The following is a 17543-nucleotide window of genomic DNA, read 5'->3' as shown; positions in this document are numbered from 1 at the left end:
GTAAAAAAAGTGCTGACTATCCAATATGAAACTGAGTAATAACTAAAGCAGCTTATAAGGAAGTATTAAACAATTATTAGATAATAATGGATTTATGCCACTAAGAGGAGAAGTTACCAGCCATTTTTAAGTCCTTTCTATACTGATTCTCATCACAGTAATTTCATTCTGCTGCAGAACCTTCCCGTCAGGAGAACAACAGGTCCCCCAGCACTCCAGTGACACCCATGCCAGCTTATTCCATCATGGAGACCCCGCAGCTGAAGAAGGAGCTGAGCAGGTGAGCATTACCTCCCCCAGGATGGCTCTTTACAAGAGGTCCCTGCTGGCAGGCAGTGTGAAAGAAGGGGAGCCATGGTGAAGCTCCAGCCAGGGCTTCCTGAGGTCACATCACACTTTTCCAGCTGCACTTCCTGGCCTCAGCCTCGTGCTGAGCTGTGACAATGGAAGGTGCTGTGTTACTGTAACCCAAACTCCCACCTTCTCTCTCAGATTCGGTGTCCGTGCTCTCCCAAAGCGCCAGATGGTGTTGAAGCTGAAGGAGATATTCCAGTACACTCACCAGGATGGGGACTCTGACTTTGAGGATGAAATCTTCTATTCCCAGCCCCTGCCCCAGAAGTCCCCAAGGCAGCCCAAGGCAGGCAGGGCTGGGGGCAGGAACCGCGCCAGTGCCCCGAGGGCTGGGGGCCAGAGGAAGCAGCTTGTCAAGGCTGATGGTGCATCCCATGGAACAGGCTGTGCCGCACCCAAGGACAGAACTAAAGTGACGCATCACCCAGAAGGAGCCAAAGAGCAGGAAAGGCCATCTGTGTCCCTGGCAGCTGATGGCGAGGAGCTCCCAGCATCCCAGGAGTCGGCACGTTCTTCGCTGGATGGGAGTGACATCTCCTTTGGTTCACAGAGGTGAGGCAGAGAAATCCTACACAAAACACTCAGGGGTGCAGGACAGAGATGAGGTAGTGACTGTCCCTGTGGCCTATAGTTGCCTTGCCACCTCCTTGAGTGTGTCATGTGGAGGTCAGCACACTCCTACAAAAGAAACAGGCTTTGGATTTTCAGTCTAATTCCCACTGAACTATTCTCAGAACATAAAGGGCTGCTTATGAGCAAGGCCCCAATCTGGTATGCCTGGTCTGCAGGTCAGTGACATGGAGCACTCCATGCTGCCTGAGAACCTGCAGCTGGAGTTGGAAGAGGGCAGCACAGCACTCCTTGGCAGAACCTGCCAGGAGGGAAGGGCCAGAAGGCAGAAATTCCATACAGCTCTAGGCTGGGTGAGTTGGACCAGCGCTGTCCTGGCTGGGGTGGGAAGTTTGCAGAAGCCCTGCCATGTTCTGCCTCATTCATTTTGTGGGTGCTGGTAGTACAGGGTCTGTGATCCCACAGAGGGAAGTCACAGAGCTTCACCATCAGGCATTTGGGGAGCTCTGGTCCTGTCCTTGTTGGCCTGTTCTTTCCTTGACCTCTGGTCTGTTTCATCCTGCTTTTAGTTCCTTTGTGAATGGATTTGAAACCTGTGCTTTTACATCTGAGGAGGAGGAAGAGGAATTTCCAGCATCTCAAGCAGCAGCTCGGGAAGAGGAGAAGCTGGAGGCAGTCAGGTGCTACATCCGCTCAAACACGGCCCTGTACAACAGGATTCTCTTCTACGAGCCCATCGAGCTGGCTGATCTGCACGCAGAGCTCAAACAGAATGGCATTAAAATCTCCAAGGCAAAGCTGCTGGACTTCCTGGATTCTCAGTGCATCACATCTACCATGGCCAGAGCCCGGAAAGAGCAGGTGCAGAAAAGGAAGGAGAGCAGGAAACAGGGGAGGCGATACCGAGTGAAGCCCACCCCTGCCCGCTGAAACTCCTGCGCGTGGATTGCTGCCGAGCTGGAGAGCCCCGTTCCCAGCCGGTGCTCCGGCTGCAGGCGATGGGTGGAGCACTGCTGCTCCTGGTGGCCTGATCCCAGGTGACATCCTGGAGAGCTCCCATTGCCAGCCCTCTGCTCCGATTGCACAAAGGCCCCGTGGCTGCCCTGCCTTCAGCACACAGCTCACCTGCAACCTCTTTTCACCCAGTTTGACTCTTGCGCCTTTTCTTTCCGTTTTTCCAGTAGATCTTAGGTCTCCAACTTCTCTTTGTGCTGGTGCTTCCCTCAGTGCCAGGACCTGTTCCCTGGATTTGGGCTGAGACATGCTTCACCCTTCACGTTCCAGGATTCAATCCACTCTGTCAAGTGCTGCCTGTTTACACTTCTGTGACTTCCATCTTCACTTCTTCAGCACAGTTTGCACTGCTGATTTTTAAGGCAGGGAATGCTGTGGAAATACATAAAAGGCTTTTTTTCTTGCTTCACTTGGCAATCTCTACTAAAACTCCTAAATCTGTGTTTCTGAAATGGCTGCAGAACAGGGCAGGGGTTTGTTCTGTTGCCTTTGTGACACCTCCCAAAAGTGCCCCTGATACCCCATGTCATGGGAAAGCCTCCAGCAGAGATATCATGAAGAAAATATTTAAGCAGTTTTGAGCACTGGAACTCTTCAGCACTTCTCACAGCTTGAGCTAAACCCACTGCCTGGATTAGTCCCATTGCCAAACTGGACTGGTCCCAGTTGTAAAGTGTCTGGGACTTCTGGAGAAGTCTTGGACCCTAAATTGTTGTATTTTATATATTGACCTTCATAACAACTTCTGACTTCTGTCTGTTCTGGCAGTTCTGAGTGTGCAAAGGCTCACTGAAAAATAGGGACAGAACACAAAAAGAGGGCAGATTTCTAGATATCTTTGTATATGTCGGACATAATTTTTTTATACAGAATTTGATTTTGATTTATATTATATACAATAAACAATTTAAATCCTGTCCATTCTCATATGGAACAGTAAACAAACACAGGATTGTATAGAAAACATGAACTTCATTGAACTAGACTACTCTTCGCATCTTCAACTAGGGGGTGAGAACATGACTGGGAAGCCTATGCCTAAAAAACCTAAGCTTGAACTCTGAGAAACTTCAACTGGGGGTGGAGAAGACTTGGGGAAACCTATTTTTCCTAATAACAGAGGGGTTCTTAACACCTATGGGCGGGAATGTCCCAGTGCCCAGGCTCAGCTGGGCCAACAGAGCCACACTTACAGTGCCAGCATTTAGATATGGAAGGGATAAATCTGAGAGCAATCCTTCCCGCTGGTTTGCTTTCCATATTGTTCCTGTATAAAATTTCTTCTGGGAGATTTTATGTCAGATGTCTAATGGAACACAAAGTGTCTGGGAGAGGTAATACAGCCTTTGGCAGAACCATCCCTGTGATTACCCGGGGAAGATGTGGACTCCAAATCCCTGCAGACATTCAAGGCTGGGCTGGACAGGGCTTGGAGCAACCTGGGATAATGGAAAGTGTCCCTGCCCATGGCACGGGGTCAGATGGGATGGGTTTTAAGGTCCCTTCCAAGCCAAACCACGCGTGATTGCTAAGAATTCAGATTCATACCCAAGATCAGCACAACCCCACTGCTCCCTTCACAACACTTTTGAGACTTGGGTGGCTCCAGCCCCTGACAGTGCCCAGGTTGGACACGCCTGTCCTGGAAGGACATGGAGCCCAGGTACAGATCTCCAGAGTTCTGTTCTGGTGTCCTCTGGAAATGTTCTTCCCTCAGAAAGCGCTGGCTCCTTGAGCCTGTGCTGCGGAGGCTCCGTGTTCCCCGGGGCGGGCATTCCCTTCCCGCCTGAAGCCCGGCTGAGGGAAACCCCCGGCGGCCGTGGCGGCTCGGCCAGCACACGGGGGAAGGCTCGGGACGGAGCGGGCAGCAGGTGACGGGTCCCGAGCCCTCAGAGGGCCGAGCTCGTCGCCACCTGAGCCCGGCCGTCGCCGCCTCAGCCCACCGCAGCCTCAGCCCCACCTCCGCCATCCCGGGCCGCCTGCACGGCCCGCGGGGCCGACATTGGCCACCGTTGGCTGTCACGTGACCGCGCCTCAGCGGCCGCGGAGCCACCGAGCGGAGCCGAGCGCGGGTGAGGGACCGGGACGGGGACACGGCGGGGCCGGACCGGGGACACAGCGGGGCTGGATCGGGGACAGCTGCGGGACCGGGACGGGGACACGGCGGGGCCGGATCGGGGACACAGCGGGGCTGGATCGGGGACAGCTGCGGGACCGGCACCCCCGGTGGGGCTGGATCGGGGACACCAGAGAGTTGGGACGGGACCCCCGGTGGGGCCGGGACCGGACACGGGCGGGGCTGGGACCCCCGGCAGGCTCCGCCGCCGCCGCCCCCCTCACCTGGGCGCCCCCCTCGTTCCCCCCCAGCCCCGCGGGTCCGCAGCGGTTCCGGGGCTCTGCTGCACCCCCGCAGAGCCACCCCCTGCTCGGTCGGGTGAATCCCGGCCCGTCTGACCAGCCCCGTGTCTTCCCCCGGAGCAGGTGCCCTGAAAGCAGCTGGAAGTGATCTCCCACACGGATCAGAAGGAGGAACTGTGGTTCTCCCACCTCCGCGCCTGCAGAGGGATGTCCGAGAGCAGCACTTGTGCAGGTAAGGGGATGGTACAGTCATACAATCACTGAGGTTGGGAAATGCTCACTAAGATCGTGGAGTCTGACCATTAAGCCAGCACATCTGTCAACCTGTCGGTGAGAAAAACTGCTCCAGGATTCCCAGACCCTACCAGCTTGCATAGGATTGGTGATAACAGGATAGACCACTGTCCTCCCAGTGGTGCCTAGCAGCAGCCAGTGCTGGGTCCCAGAGAAGCAACAGGCAGTGCCTGGTGTGTTCCTGGATGCTCTCCCAAGCCCTGGCACTCTGTGACTTCAGAAACTACTGAAGCAGACATACAATGTCTCAGCATCTCACAGCTCTCTCTGTATTTTCTTGCTGTCTGAAGTTGTGCATGTTTTAGCACCCATGACAGCTTGCAGCCAGTAGTTCCACAGCGTATTCAGCTGCTTTGTGAGTTGCTGCCTTCTTTAGCTTGCTTTGAAGCTGCCTTCTAATAGCTCACTTCATGTCAGTTGTTCTTAACTTAGAGCAGATGGTGCAGGAGGGATCCCCACCCACCCCATGGGCCACTTGTGGTTTCATAGTCCTTTGCAATAGCCCTGTCAGCTGCACCCTTTATCTCCAATGCAGAAGCTGTTCTGTGCCTTTTATTATTTGTGTCATGCTCTGTATCTCCCTCAGCTCTATTGGAATTTCTCTGAAATGGAGGATCCATCCCTGCCCTTGCACACAGTCAGGTTGTGGGGTTTGAGCTGCAAGGGCACACTTACATTCTCTTTATTCTCTGTTTTTCCCTGATAATCATTAACATTTGATGAGCTGTTTTGTCTGCCAGGAAGCTGCAGTTTTTGTCCATCTGCTCCAAGGGGCTATTCCAGAATGATGTCAAGAACATCCCGGGCCCATCCATAGAAGAGCCCTCTATAGCAGCTCCTGTTCCCCTCTGCACTTCTTTGTTTACCTGCAGTGAATGTCCTCTGCCATTCCCCAATCACCTGGTTGGTCAGCATCACACAGTTCATAGTCAGCCTTTGTGTCTGAATAGCAGAATCACAAACACCTCCTCTTTGCCTTCCTCCCCGCCTCATGAAGGTCATTCATCCCACAGCAGCTGAGTTTCCTTACCAGTTTTGGTGAAGGATGAATGTCTTTGAGAAAGCCTTTGGACTCCAGAGCTTCCTTCTGCTAAAATTGGTGACATCTCTGAAGAACTCCAAGTGGATTCTCTTGAGAAGGAGATCCAAGGGTACCTTTAAGGTGATACTTAGGCTTTTTCCCAGTGTCTGGCCTTACTCTGCTTACCTGGAGCTTGACTCAGATCTTAGCACTGGCAGTCTTGGGCACATCAGAGGCTTGAGATCAACCCAAATGACATGGGCTGAGGAAGAACCACACTCTCCCTTGCTTGCTTGCTTATTAATTTTTTGCCAGTTCAGCCTTATACTTCCAATGTGAATTCCTGAGCATTGTGAACTTGTTCTCCTTTCACCTAAAACACTTCCAGTGAGGTCCTGTCATCATGATTTTGATCAAATCCTTTACAGACAACAGCAGCAGAGCAACTTCCCAAGCTCCACTGTCTGCTCAGTAAGCCTGACCCACAGGGCAAGGGCTTCAGGCTGGGCTGCCAGAAATGTCCTGATCCTGTCTTGGGATGTCCCTCTTCTCTTTTCCTCCAGATCCCACCTGGATGGAGTAGCTGCAGACACATGGCTATCAGAGTTCCAGTTTCTTTTGCTGTCATGGAACAATTTCAAGGAAAACTATTTCAAGTGTCAATGTCACACCAAGCTACTGTAAAAGGCATCTCAGGAGTCACTGTGAAATCACATTGTGGTGTTTTCTTACACTGCCCACTAAGAGGAAGATCAGATGTGATCTTAGATCATCTGGGCTGTAATTCTGGACTCTCTCAGTTCTGCAGTGCCTCTCCTGCCCTAAGACAGCACTTTCTCATCCCAGTTCTGTGTGCTCTCCCGTGCATCCATGGGAGCACAAAGTTGCCTTTCTTCTGCCTCTAAGACTGCCATAAGCCATGTTTGAGGTGTCTCATTTCATCCCTTAGGGCCTCTTTTGGGAGTGCCTCTCTCTGCAGCACCAGCAGCAGCACATCAGGGATGTTGCATTTGTTCTGCTGAGTGGGACAGCTCTTTGTGGCACTTCCATGACTCTCAATTCAGCTTTTAATAACTTTTCAGACATCCTAGAAGAGCAGCCATCTTTCCTGTTCAAGCATTAAACTTTACCTCTACTATGCCAGTAATTTCAGTGGATTCAGGTTCTGTCAGAGCACACAGGGCTGTTCCCAGCGTTTGTTCCTGTGAACACACTGAGAAATCCACTGTGTAGTTTGAAGGGAAATATCAGAACTTTCTGTAAGAGTCAATCTGGTGAATCTTTAGAATTTGTTTTTTTATTTCCCCTGTTTAAAGTTTCTTGTCTGTGACTTCTATCTAGATTCTCATTTTATTTCAGCTGAAGATGGGATTGTGAGCAAAAAAGAGAAGAATCCCCACCAAGGCATCCCTGGGCCAGCAGAGCTGGAGGTTTCTCTCTCAGGTCTCTCCCAGGAGAACAATTCCCAGAGCCCTGCACAGGACCCAGTCGTCCCACAGAGGTCAGGAAGGGTTCAGAGGCCTCTGAAGAAGAGGCAAAGCCGAGTGATGCTGCGTGGGGAAAGTTTCAGGAAGCTGCCAGATGTTATGCAGCAGAGAAATTCCTCTGTGGGGAGGCTGATGATATGTGGGGACTGCGGGAAGAGCTACCGTGTGAGTTCCAACCTCATCCGGCACCGGAGGATCCACACTGGAGAGAAACCCTTCCCGTGCACCGAGTGTGGGGAGCGTTTCCAACAGCGCTCCCGTCTGATCCGGCACCAGAGGATGCACTCGCGGGAGCGGCCCTACGAGTGCTCCGAGTGCGGCAAGAGCTTCAGCGTCAGCTCCAAGCTGCTCCGCCACCAGGTCACCCACCCCGGGGAGAGGTTCTGCGGGAACTCCCAGCTGGTGCAGCACCGGGGAGAGGCCCTACACGTGCGGCAGCTGCGGGGGGAGCTTCAGCGTCGGCTCGGCCCTGGCGCGGCACCGGCGCGTCCACAGCGGGGAGCGGCCCTACGGCTGTACCGACTGCGGCACGGGCTTCGCCGTGAGCTCCGCGCTCCTGCGGCACCGGCACCTCCTAGGCTCGGATCCCCGCCGTCCCGGTGTCTCCGTTCTCTCCACTGACTGCCTGCTCACGGAGCAGGGAGGCTCTTTGTTTGATGAGAACGAGTCCTAAAGGAGAGAGGTGCAAATGGAGCGGGGACACGGCTGGGGCAGGTGGTTGTGTTCGGAGGGAAAGCTCTTGGGAGAGAAAGGACGTGCTTTGAAAAAGCTGGAATGTGCTTCGTGTATTTCAGAGGAAGGTAAATGACTCTGTGCCCACGTGTGGACAAATAATAGACTGAAGCACATGGACCACCTTAGAGCCTGCAACACTCGCTCAACAAAAGCTCCCGCTCTGTGTCCAGAGGCGCTGAGCTCCCTCACGCAGCCCAGGGGCTGGAGCCGCAGCCCACAGAAGCCCACGGCCTGGTGCCCTGGGCCCCGTGCGCTGGCTATCGGTGTGTGCCCGCGGCCCTGCAGGGGCTGTGGGATGGCAGCTGCGCTGGCTGCCGTTGCTGCAGCCGCCAATAAAGCCGCCGGTACCGCAGCGCTGCCGCCATGTTCCCTTCCCGGTCGCCCTTTCCGGTTGCTGAGGCGTGGCGTCGCTTGCGCATGCGCGCATTTGCTCTCCTGCCGCCCTCCAGGGGTGGGGCCTTGGGCGGGGCCGGCCAGGTGAGCATTGGGCGGGGTCAGAGGGCACTACGTGACTCGCCGCCCACTCCCCACCCATCGGCGGCTTCTGCGCGTGCGCGCCCCGCGCCCCGCCCGCCTCCGGAGCGGGGTGGTCCTCGCGCGGCGCCTCGGCCGCCTTCGCCAATCGCCGGCGCGTGCCGTGCGCGGCTCCTGATTGGCCGCGCGGAGCCCCCGGGGCCATAAAGCCGGGCCGGCCGCGCGGGGCCTTTGTGTGTCCCTGCCGGGGGCCGAGGGCGGCGGCAGTAGCGGTGAGTGCGCGGCGCGTCCCCATGGCAACGCGGCCGGGCCCGCGGGCCGGCCCCCCATCCCCGGGGCTCGCTCGGCCCCGGGCCGGCCCCTCCCTGAGGCTCCCCCGGCGGGGCTCTGCCCGCTCCCGGAGCCGGGTGGGCCGGGAAGCCCTCCCGGGCCGCCTCGGAGCCGTGTTTCCGCGCCGCTGCTCGCCGGGGCTGCCGCGGCCGACGTGACCGCCCTGGCGCGGACCGGGCCGGGCCAGCCGGGCCCACAGCTCCCGGCCGCGAACCGTGTGCCCGGGCCGGCCGTCCGCAGCCCTCCCTGGTCCTGCCGTGTGTCCCCACGAGCGAGCGGGCGCCTGCCCGGCGGCGTGTGCCAGCCCGGGCCCTCAGAGCCCCGCCGTGACTGTGCACGGCCGCTCCTGAGCGACGCCTGGGGCTGGGGGATCCGAGCCCTGCGCTGCCCGTGGCGATGGGGCCGCTTGGCTTTCCTTGGCCCCGCAGCGCTCAGAGAAGCGCTTGGAGAGCGAAGGCCTCTTGCTATTCCTCCTTTTCCCTTTTTGGCCTTTGTCCTGTTCAGGCCTCAGCACCCACACACCGCACTGCATTGCACACGGCAGCCCCAAGTGCCTGTCGCTGGCTCTGCCTTGCTGTCCCGGGCACAGCTGGCAGCCGGCGTGACCGACATGACCGCCAGGGCAGGCACTGGCTGGCTCTGTGCTGAACAAAGGCTGTTTGGTGTAACTGTGTGTGTCTGATACAATGTTTTTTTTCTCAGCCCACATCCAGCCCTGAGTTATCCATTGTCTGTTCCTATAACCAGGGTGAGAAAATAATGATGGGCTGGCACAAGTGCCACCGCCACAGGGAAGCACTGGACGAGGTCTTTGAGGTCACCAGGAGCTTCCTTTGGTCAGTTTGTTGAAGTGCTGAGCTGCAGCTCTAGAAGACAGAAGTGGTGTTTGTGTGGGCATTGCTAGCAGTGTCTGGGACTTGAATTACTGCCTAAATTTAGACTGTGTCCAAGTGAAATCTTCAACTTACCTGGGATCAGATAATGTGGTAATTCAGTCTATGAGGTTCCATTTCCAGCAGCAGCCAGTGCCAAATCCCTCACCAGAAGGAGATGGAGATGACAATCTCTCTTGCTGGGATTGCCAGGTAACCTCTGGGATGAGTCTTCAAGCCTCTAGGCCTGGGGTTCTGAGGTTTGTTTCTGCTGCAGTGATGGTAGGTCCAACCACACTGAGCTCTGTGTGTGGGAAATGCCTTGAAGTTGCGTGCAAATTATACAGCAGATAGGAACTCTGTACTGCCTGGGAGTTACCAAACTTCTCCCAGAGTGCCCAAGCAAATCTAAGGCTTCCAGTGCTCCTTCCCTGCAGCAGCAGTGTCTTGTTCCTTGAAGAGGCTTGGGATTATTTGGCTCAAATGTTTTCCTACCCTTAGAAGAACAGCTGTGCATCTGGGGTGTGCAGCTTGGTGAGGAGATGTGTGTGGGGACAAGCATCTAGATGAGGTGGAGGTGTTTTCTCAGGGGGTTTGAACGCTGTCATTAGGAAAGAAACGTTTGGAATGCTGAGGTGTCCTGTAGCAAACCTCCTCCCCACTCTCCAGCCCTGCCATCCCAAGTGGTAGCTGTTGGATTGCTCCCAGGCTGTGTCTGGGCACTGGGAGGTGCCCTGAACATCAGCCAGGTCCTGGATGAGCAGAGCTCCCTACAGCAAATGAAATGGCATTCCAGCCTCTGCAGAGGAGGTGGCACTGCCTGAGCCTCCTCCTTGGCGTGTGGGATGTGCCCCCTTTCAGAGAAACCAGGGCTGTGACCACAGACTGGGGCTTGCAGTTGCCACTTTTTGAGTAAAAGCCCCAGTGTGTGGTGGTGTGAGAGCCAGTGGCTCTGAGAGCCTTTCCTCCCAGCACAGGGCAGGGTGGGCTTTGTGCTGACTTGTCCTGTAGGGATGTGTCTGTGCTAGAGACTGTATCAGGAGAAATCTCAGTTTTCCTGCACGAGTTCTGCCCTCCCCTGGGGCTACAGGGACTGCTGTTAGCACTGCCATGGAGAAGAGCTTGTCAGGCTGAGCCCTGCAAAACAGGCCAGGGGAAAAACAAGTCTGGGAACAGACCAAAGGCCTTCAGTGGCTTTTTGCATGGTAACCCCTGCTCCCAGCAGCAGACTGTGCTCCTGGGACAGTCATTCCCCATTGCCATTAGCTGTGCTTCTGCAGCACCAGTACCAGGGTTGGCTGGAGGCTGCTGGGACCCCACTGGGTGCCCTGTGTGAGCAGGAGTGTGCTCAGGCTGTGGCACTGCAGGCTCTGGTGGGTGAGCAGGTGATGAACTCAGGGCCATCTTTGGGGAACCTTGAGCTATGGCTGCTGTTAACCACTGATTTTGAGGCCTGGCCTGGTGTGTTCCTTCGGGCTGGATTTGCTGTCAGCCCTCAGGCCTCTCCCAAGGGATGAGTGTGGCTCCAGTGCTCTGGAGCTCTGCTCTCAGCAGTGGCTGTTTCAGGCATGTGGACACAGCACACCTCTGGCTTTCTGGGAATATAAAATAAATTGGAACTAGTTTGTCTAGTTTCATTTTGGAATCTGCATCTCCTGGGAAGGTCCTGGGCTGCCATGAGCAGGGCAGGGTGTCACAGAGCTGGTGACATTGGCAGGTGGCAAATGCACTGTTCCTCCTGTGCTCAGGCTCCTGGCTGAGCTCAGCTGGCTCATTTGCCTTTGTGCTTTGTTTCCTTTCCCCACAGTGGGCATTTCCCACTCTGAAGCTGTGTGAGGAGTGAGGGTGGGTCTCTGGGTTGAGCTGCCTGGTGAGTGATCAGCTCACACCTGAGCTGCTTTCTGGCCTGACCTTTATCCTGGGCTGGGGAGGCTGCATGGTGCCATGTCAGGGGAGGGGTGGTGACATTGTAGGGCTGCCACCCCTTGTGACCCTGAATGACTTCTGTCCCAGCCCTGGGCTCCTGGCATCCCAAAACAATGCACTTGGTCAGCCTTCCCCTGGGGAAGGCTCTGTCCCAGGAAAGGATTCTGTGATCACAGGGGAAACCTTCACTGGTGATGAGTGCCCCAGACCAGGTCTGTGCCTGAGCTGGGGGAGCCTTGGGCTGCACCTGAGGATGGGGCTCAGCCCTGGCTCCTGGTTGGTGTTTGAAGGGCACTGAGGGTGGCTGTGGAACAGGGCTTAGAAAGTCTGGGGTGAGGAACTGGAGAGCAATTAATTTCTAACTGGTGTGCTTGTGCTGTGCTGAGCAGCTGCTTGCTGGCTCTCCCAGTCCCCTGCTGTGGGCTGAGCAGGGAATCCATGGGTGCAGCTGAACTGAAGTGGGGAGCACGAGGATGGTTCCCTTGGTGAGTGCTTTCTGAAGAGCCAGCATCAGCTCCTTGCTCCTCTCCCAAGGCTGCCTGGAAGCTGCTGGTGCTGCTGCTCTGCACAAAGCTGATTACAGCTCCATTTTATAAATGAGGGGCCTGGATTTCTGTGCTCAGCCAATGTAATCCAGGTGTGTCATGTTCCTGCTCCTGGGTAAGGCTTGTGCATCCTGTTACATCCAAGATTTTATTTCCTCTTGCAAATGAGGAGGAGAAACCCAGTTACTTGTGGGATTTGAAGGAAATTCTGCCAGGCAGGAGAGGAGGGTGTGAGTGGGAGCAGGAGCTGTCTGCAGCTCACTCTGCTTGGAGAGTGGCCCAGGAAAGGCAGAGCAGTGAAATCTGCCCCTGCTTTGGAAGTTCCTCTTCCTCTATTCTGTCACAGGGAATGTTCTTGTTTCCCCTGTGAGCTGCCTGACTTCAGAACTCAGCTGGCCTAATTCACTGCTTATTTCCAGGGAAGCTTTGTACTGGTGTGGAAATGTTTGTTCTTCCTCTTGAGTGAAGGAGAGGGGCTTCCCTTTCCAGTTACTCTGCTCAGTGTGACATTGGGGGAAATATTTGGTAGCACCAGGGGAAAGCAGCTGCTCACAAGTCCAGTGCAGATTGCCAACACAGAGGTCTCATCTTCAGCCAGGAGCCATCCTGGAGGGGGAAATGGAGTGCAGGCTGCTGTGTTTGTGAACTGTTCTCAGTGTTGAGGTTCACCTGAGCTGAACAGGCAAATCTGCATCCTTGGAAGGGCCTGGTGGGAGGGGGAAACAGCCAGAGGCTGCTCCTCACTGCCCTGCCTGGCAGGGCTGCTCAGAGAACTCCTGGTTGGACTGCTCAGCATTTCACACCCATCCCTTTGCTAAGGCAGCTTCCCCTGAAAGCCTCTCTCCAATTTTGCTTTTCAGACTGATCCCAGCAGTGACCACAATGCCATCAGCCCAGGAGAGCCCAGAGGGGGGAGAGGAGGACATTTTGCACTATGAGGAAATCGAAGATGATGCTGTCAGGTGAGTTCTGTCCTACACAATGGCACAGCCTTGGGCAAGGCAAGAGATCTTCCAGGTAAAGGAGTGATCCTTCTCACCCCAAAGAAGTGAGGGACCCCAATAAGGGATCAATCAAATACATGTGCTGTGAAATCTTTAGTCAAACTGTACTGTGAGGGTGGAAGGGATGGGAAAGAGTGACCTGGCAGGGCTGACAACAAACACTTGACTATGAAAGTCACATTTCAGAAACACTCCTGACTATTTGGCAGCTGTGTTTGTGTCTTCCTGGCCAAGGGGAGCCAGTTTTCCATGGCTTGCTGGGCAGGCTTCTTGTTTTGAAAACTGACTCTAGAGGTGAACTCTGCTCTGGTGAGCTCTGCCTTTGCAGAATACCCAGGCCTAGGCAAGGACATTTTTTTAAGGAGGTTACTTTAAAAAACAAATTCACACTCATGCTCTAAAAGCCAAGGCTTCAGACTTGGAAAACAGGAAGAGTGATAAGGGTGCTTTTTAGAAGATCTAGACAGGCTGGTTGACTTCTTTGACTTGACAGGCTCAGCTTCATGAGAAATTAATGTTTGCTGGCTCTGCTGGCACACTCAGTGGGTCTGGAGTGTTCAAAGCCTCTCTCAGAGCTAACACAAGTGTGCTAGCTGTAGGAAACTAGTGCTAAAACCTGTGAGGTGCACTTTGGCATGATTTGAGTGAGTGTTGGTACTGTACCAGTGTCCTGATGCTGTGCCTGAAGGGTGGCTGTAGCCAAGGGCATTGGGCTTTTCTCCAGGCAACCACTGACAGAATGAGAGGACACAGCTTTAAGCTGCACCAGGGGAAGTTTAGGTTGGACATCAGGAAAAATTCCTCACTGAAAGAGTGATTGGGGACTGGAATTGTCTGCCCAGGGAGGTGGTGGGGTCAGTGTCCCTGGATGTGTTTAAGAACAGCCTGGACGTGGCACTCAGTGCTGTGCTTTAGGTGATGAGGAGGTGTTAGGTCATAGGTTGGGCTTGATGATCTCAAAGGTCTTTTCCAACCCAGTTCATTCTGTGATTCTGTGTCCAGGTAGGTGCAGTGCCTCGTGCCTAAAATCATAGATTTAAATGTTTTGGGTCTTTTTAAAAACAAGACACCATGTGGAAACTTGAAAAACCAGTGTAATGCAGGAGAAATAAACTTTTTAAGGCTGTTCTTGCCCTGTTTTGCCATTCAGCTCTCATCTCTTCACCAACAGTTGATATCCAAGTTGGGAAAACTGGGGGACATACTTGAGCCTTTTTTCTTCTTGCAGAGAAGGTACCACCAACGCCCCCATGCCCTTTAGCCTGCCATGATAGCTGCTCCTTATATGCTCAAGGCTTCCTTGTGTAGTGTTGTTGGGCTCACATGGATGAGAAGCAAAGGTTAAGGTGCAGGGATCAGCAGGACCTTGGCAGTTGCTTCAGCATCCTGGGCCAGAGCCCCTGGTAAGCCCCAGCCCCCTGGAGTGACAGCTGTGGTTGGCACAGGGGCTGCTGCCACTCTGCTGCTTCCTCCAGCAGGTGCCAGCTCAGCCTGCAGGGTGGCCTGAGGCTCCCACCTTGTACATTCTGCAATCTGGGATGGTGGATGGTGGGGGATCCCTCCAGACACAGCAGGGACAAACTGTGAGGCTGTGGGGTGAAAGGAGCTCTGTGTTTGCCTGCAGCCCCATGGACCTCTCGGAGCTGCTGAAGGAGGGGACGAAGGAATCGCACGACCGCGCCGAGAACACCCAGTTTGTCAAGGACTTCCTCAAGGGCCGCATCAAGAAGGAGCTCTTCAAGGTGGGTGTTGCTCTGCTCCCCATCTCTTTGGTGCACCCAGACTCCAAGGCAGAGCCCCACAGCCCTGGGGGTGCTATGGTGGTGGGTGGAGCAGAGCCTTGGCTCCTTCAAGCAGCGCCTGCCTGGTACAGGCTCTCCAGGCTGGTTTTGTGCCAGGCCTGGGGTTTGCTCTTGTTTACCCCAATTCCATGCAGGCAGGAGTAGTCATGAGATGAGTTGTGCCCATCTGGTGAGCAGCCTCTCACGTGAGCTGTGCTCTGTCTGTAGCTGGCCACCGTGGCCCTTTACTTCACCTACTCTGCTCTGGAAGAGGAGATGGATCACAACAAGGACAACCCCCTCTTTGCTCCTCTCTATTTCCCTGTGGAGCTCCACCGGAGAGAAGCTTTGGCCAAAGACCTCAAGTATTTTTATGGGGAAGACTGGAAAGAAAAGATCCAGTGTTCAGAGGCAACTCAGCAATATGTGGACAGAATCCATCATGTGGGACAACACGAGCCAGAGCTGCTGGTGGCTCACGCTTACACACGCTACATGGGGGACCTCTCAGGTGGCCAGGTGCTGAAGAAGGTAGCCCAGAGGGCCCTGAAGTTGCCCAGTACTGAGGAAGGGATCCAATTCTACGTGTTTGACAACATTTCCAACGCACAGCAGTTCAAGCAGCTTTACAGAGCAAGAATGAATGCTCTGGACTTGGACAAGAACACCAAGGAAAGGATCGTGGAAGAGGCCAACAAAGCCTTCAGATTTAACATGCAGGTACTAAACAAATCCCTTGGTGTCCTGTATGTGTAGGTGCTGCAGCTTTTAGGTCTGGCCCAGGTTAATTCAGTCACACCACTCACCCAGTCAGTGGTCTGGGGCTGAGACCACCACAGCCCCTCCTTGAGGGGTTGGGGTTCTAGCTGAACTAGCTTTCACTAGCTACAGGCAGGAATTCCTCCCATGCTCCAACACCACAGCCAAGTGCTTTGATTAAGGCAAAATTAACAGGACTTGAAGATTCCCACAGGCTGTGAAGCAGTGAGGGGAGCAGAGCTCTTTGTGCCAAGACAGCTTCAAACAATTTGAGTGTGCTGCACCACCCTGGTGACAATTCATCTCCTGTCTCAGGTCTGACTTGTTGCCCATGGTCAGAAATGTCTGGAGCTTCCTGTTCCTCCCATAGCATTTGCCTCTCATCAAACCTGACTGAGCTGCTGCTTGCCCCAGGGGATGAATGCAGATTTAGCTACTGGATGGAAGTTTTAATCTTGTGCTTGTAGCACGTCAGTGTGATTTAAACTGGCCAGAAACATGGTGAGGTGTGGTTGGCTCCTTTGTCAGGATCCTTATGGAATCCCATGGCAGTGAGAGAGGCTGCCTGAGCACTGCAGGAGCTGGGATCCTCCAGGGGTCTGCAGCAGGGAGGGGAGAGCCTATTACCCCACACTCCCACCCACAGCAGGCTGGGCAGTGAGCAGCAGGGTGGTGCTGCCTTGCTCCTGGCTCTGACTGAACGCTCTTGGGATGGGCTGTGCCTTCCTGGAGCTCAGTGTGTGCCAGGTGTCACCCCAGCTCTGCAGGGCCTGCCCAGAAAGGCAGCTGGGCACAGGGAAGCAGGAGTGGTGCTTGCCTGTTCCCCAGATGATTGCAGGGGTCTGGCTGAGAGCTGCCTGCCTCTGCCTGCCTCACGTGCTCACTGTGACCACTTGCAGGTGTTTGATGAGCTGGACAAGATCGGCAGGTCGCTGGGAGAAGAAGCCCAAGATGGAGGCGTTCCAGTCCACGATGGAAAGGGAGACATCCGCAAATGCCCGTACTATGCAGACAAACTGGGTAGGTGGTGCCAGCGAGGGGGCTACCATGGGTGTGTGGCACACAGTGACAGTGCTAATGGTGCTTTCTGTGTCCTGCAGGCACAGCAAGCCCCAGCTGCCCCTTCCACGCTGCTGTGGGCCTGGCCAGGCAGCCCCTGGTGCAGCTGGTGCTGGCAGCCTGCATGGCCGTGGCAGCGGGAGCTGCAGCCTGGTACATCCTGTGATGGGCACTGTCAGGTGTGGCTGTCCTGGGGGCGAGGGCAGAGATGTGCCCTGCCTGCTTTCTGACCCTTCCCTTGCTGCTGGTGAGTTGGCTGCAGAGTGGAGTAAGGAAATAAACAGGAATCCTGTGGGACTGTCCAAACCTCCTTGCACACTGCTGTAACACCTCTTTAGCTGAATATTGCACAGGACTGGTCAGTGCCAGGGGGTGAGGACTCCACTGCAGCACTGCCCTGCCCAGGCTGGGCTTTTTAAGGCTAGAGATGTCCTGTCCTGTCCTGGCAAAGGCTTCACATGCTTGGCTTTTCATCTCCATCCCTGAAGCAGTGTCTGGAGGGGGTTTCCTGCCCTGGGTTGCATCTGCAGAATGTGTCATCAGCCTTTCAACAACGAGCACTTGCTTTCCTACCCTGAGAAGCTGAGGCTGTGCCATGGGGCTGTTAGCTCAGAGGAGTGTCCTGTTTGGTGCAATGTCTGAGGAACCAAGTCTGGTTCCTGTTAGAGGGAGCTCCCTGGGGATGGGGGCAGGACCACGGTGGGGTATGGAGGTGACAGATCTGTGTTGTGCAACTTTGGGGTTGTTGAGGGTTGGTTGTTGGTTATTTCTCCTGAAACCTTGACTGGAATAAAAAGTTGTAATGCTGTAGCTGGAGGAAGCCAGAAGCACATCATTGTGAGAATGGGGAGGCTGGGGAGGGGGCTAAGGGGGAGAAAGGGAAGGCCATCCCACACTGTTACACTTGTCTCTGACTCATGCAGTCCCTGAGAAACTCCTGCCCTGGCACCCCTCTGTCCC

General features: G+C 54.9%; 2 protein-coding genes across 8 annotated transcripts in view; both read left to right on the top strand.

Annotated features, from left to right (window-relative positions):
* The window catches only part of SLX4 (SLX4 structure-specific endonuclease subunit), a 28995-nt gene extending 26112 nt beyond the window's left edge, over positions 1-2883 (top strand). For 4 of the 5 annotated variants that reach the window (XM_030958312.1, XM_030958311.1, XM_030958310.1 and 1 more), the window contains exons 14-16: positions 178-280; positions 493-906; positions 1494-2883. In XM_030958312.1, the coding sequence (XP_030814172.1) occupies positions 178-280; positions 493-906; positions 1494-1854 (878 nt within the window). In that variant the 3' untranslated portion in view covers positions 1855-2883. The remainder of the gene's footprint in view (positions 1-177; positions 281-492; positions 907-1493) is intronic. The other variant, XM_030958308.1, reaches the window with a different exon arrangement.
* A 1097-nt stretch (positions 2884-3980) lies between these two features.
* HMOX2 (heme oxygenase 2) lies at positions 3981-17393 on the top strand. 3 transcript variants are annotated; one of them, XM_030958475.1, is made up of 8 exons: positions 3981-4010; positions 4420-4528; positions 6971-8310; positions 12841-12942; positions 14609-14726; positions 14994-15485; positions 16424-16544; positions 16625-17393. In XM_030958475.1, the coding sequence occupies exons 3-8, from the start codon at positions 7946-7948 to the stop codon at positions 16747-16749; spliced, it is 1323 nt and encodes a 440-aa protein (XP_030814335.1). In that variant the 5' UTR covers positions 3981-4010; positions 4420-4528; positions 6971-7945; the 3' UTR covers positions 16750-17393. The 3 variants fall into 3 exon arrangements, with proteins under 3 accessions (XP_030814335.1, XP_030814336.1, XP_030814337.1); XM_030958476.1 differs by lacking the exon at positions 3981-4010 and having other exon boundaries at positions 4410-4528; XM_030958477.1 differs by lacking the exons at positions 3981-4010; positions 4420-4528; positions 6971-8310 and adding an exon at positions 8422-8579.
* The last annotated feature ends 150 nt before the right edge of the window (positions 17394-17543 follow it).

This window comes from Camarhynchus parvulus, chromosome 14, assembly GCF_901933205.1.
Source record: "Camarhynchus parvulus chromosome 14, STF_HiC, whole genome shotgun sequence".
NCBI lineage: Eukaryota > Metazoa > Chordata > Aves > Passeriformes > Thraupidae > Camarhynchus > Camarhynchus parvulus.
Note: the sequence above shows the minus strand (reverse complement) of the source record. Positions and strands in the feature narration are given on the sequence as shown.

Bases quoted from the DNA above. Each gene is read 5' to 3' on its own strand.
- HMOX2 (XM_030958475.1), top strand. From the start codon at position 7,946: ATGGACCACCTTAGAGCCTGCAACACTCGCTCAACAAAAGCTCCCGCT. The intron at 12,943-14,608 runs GTGAGTTCTGTC...GTTTGCCTGCAG, and splicing joins ATCGAAGATGATGCTGTCAG to CCCCATGGACCTCTCGGAGC. The intron at 16,545-16,624 runs GTAGGTGGTGCC...TGTGTCCTGCAG, and splicing joins GTACTATGCAGACAAACTGG to GCACAGCAAGCCCCAGCTGC.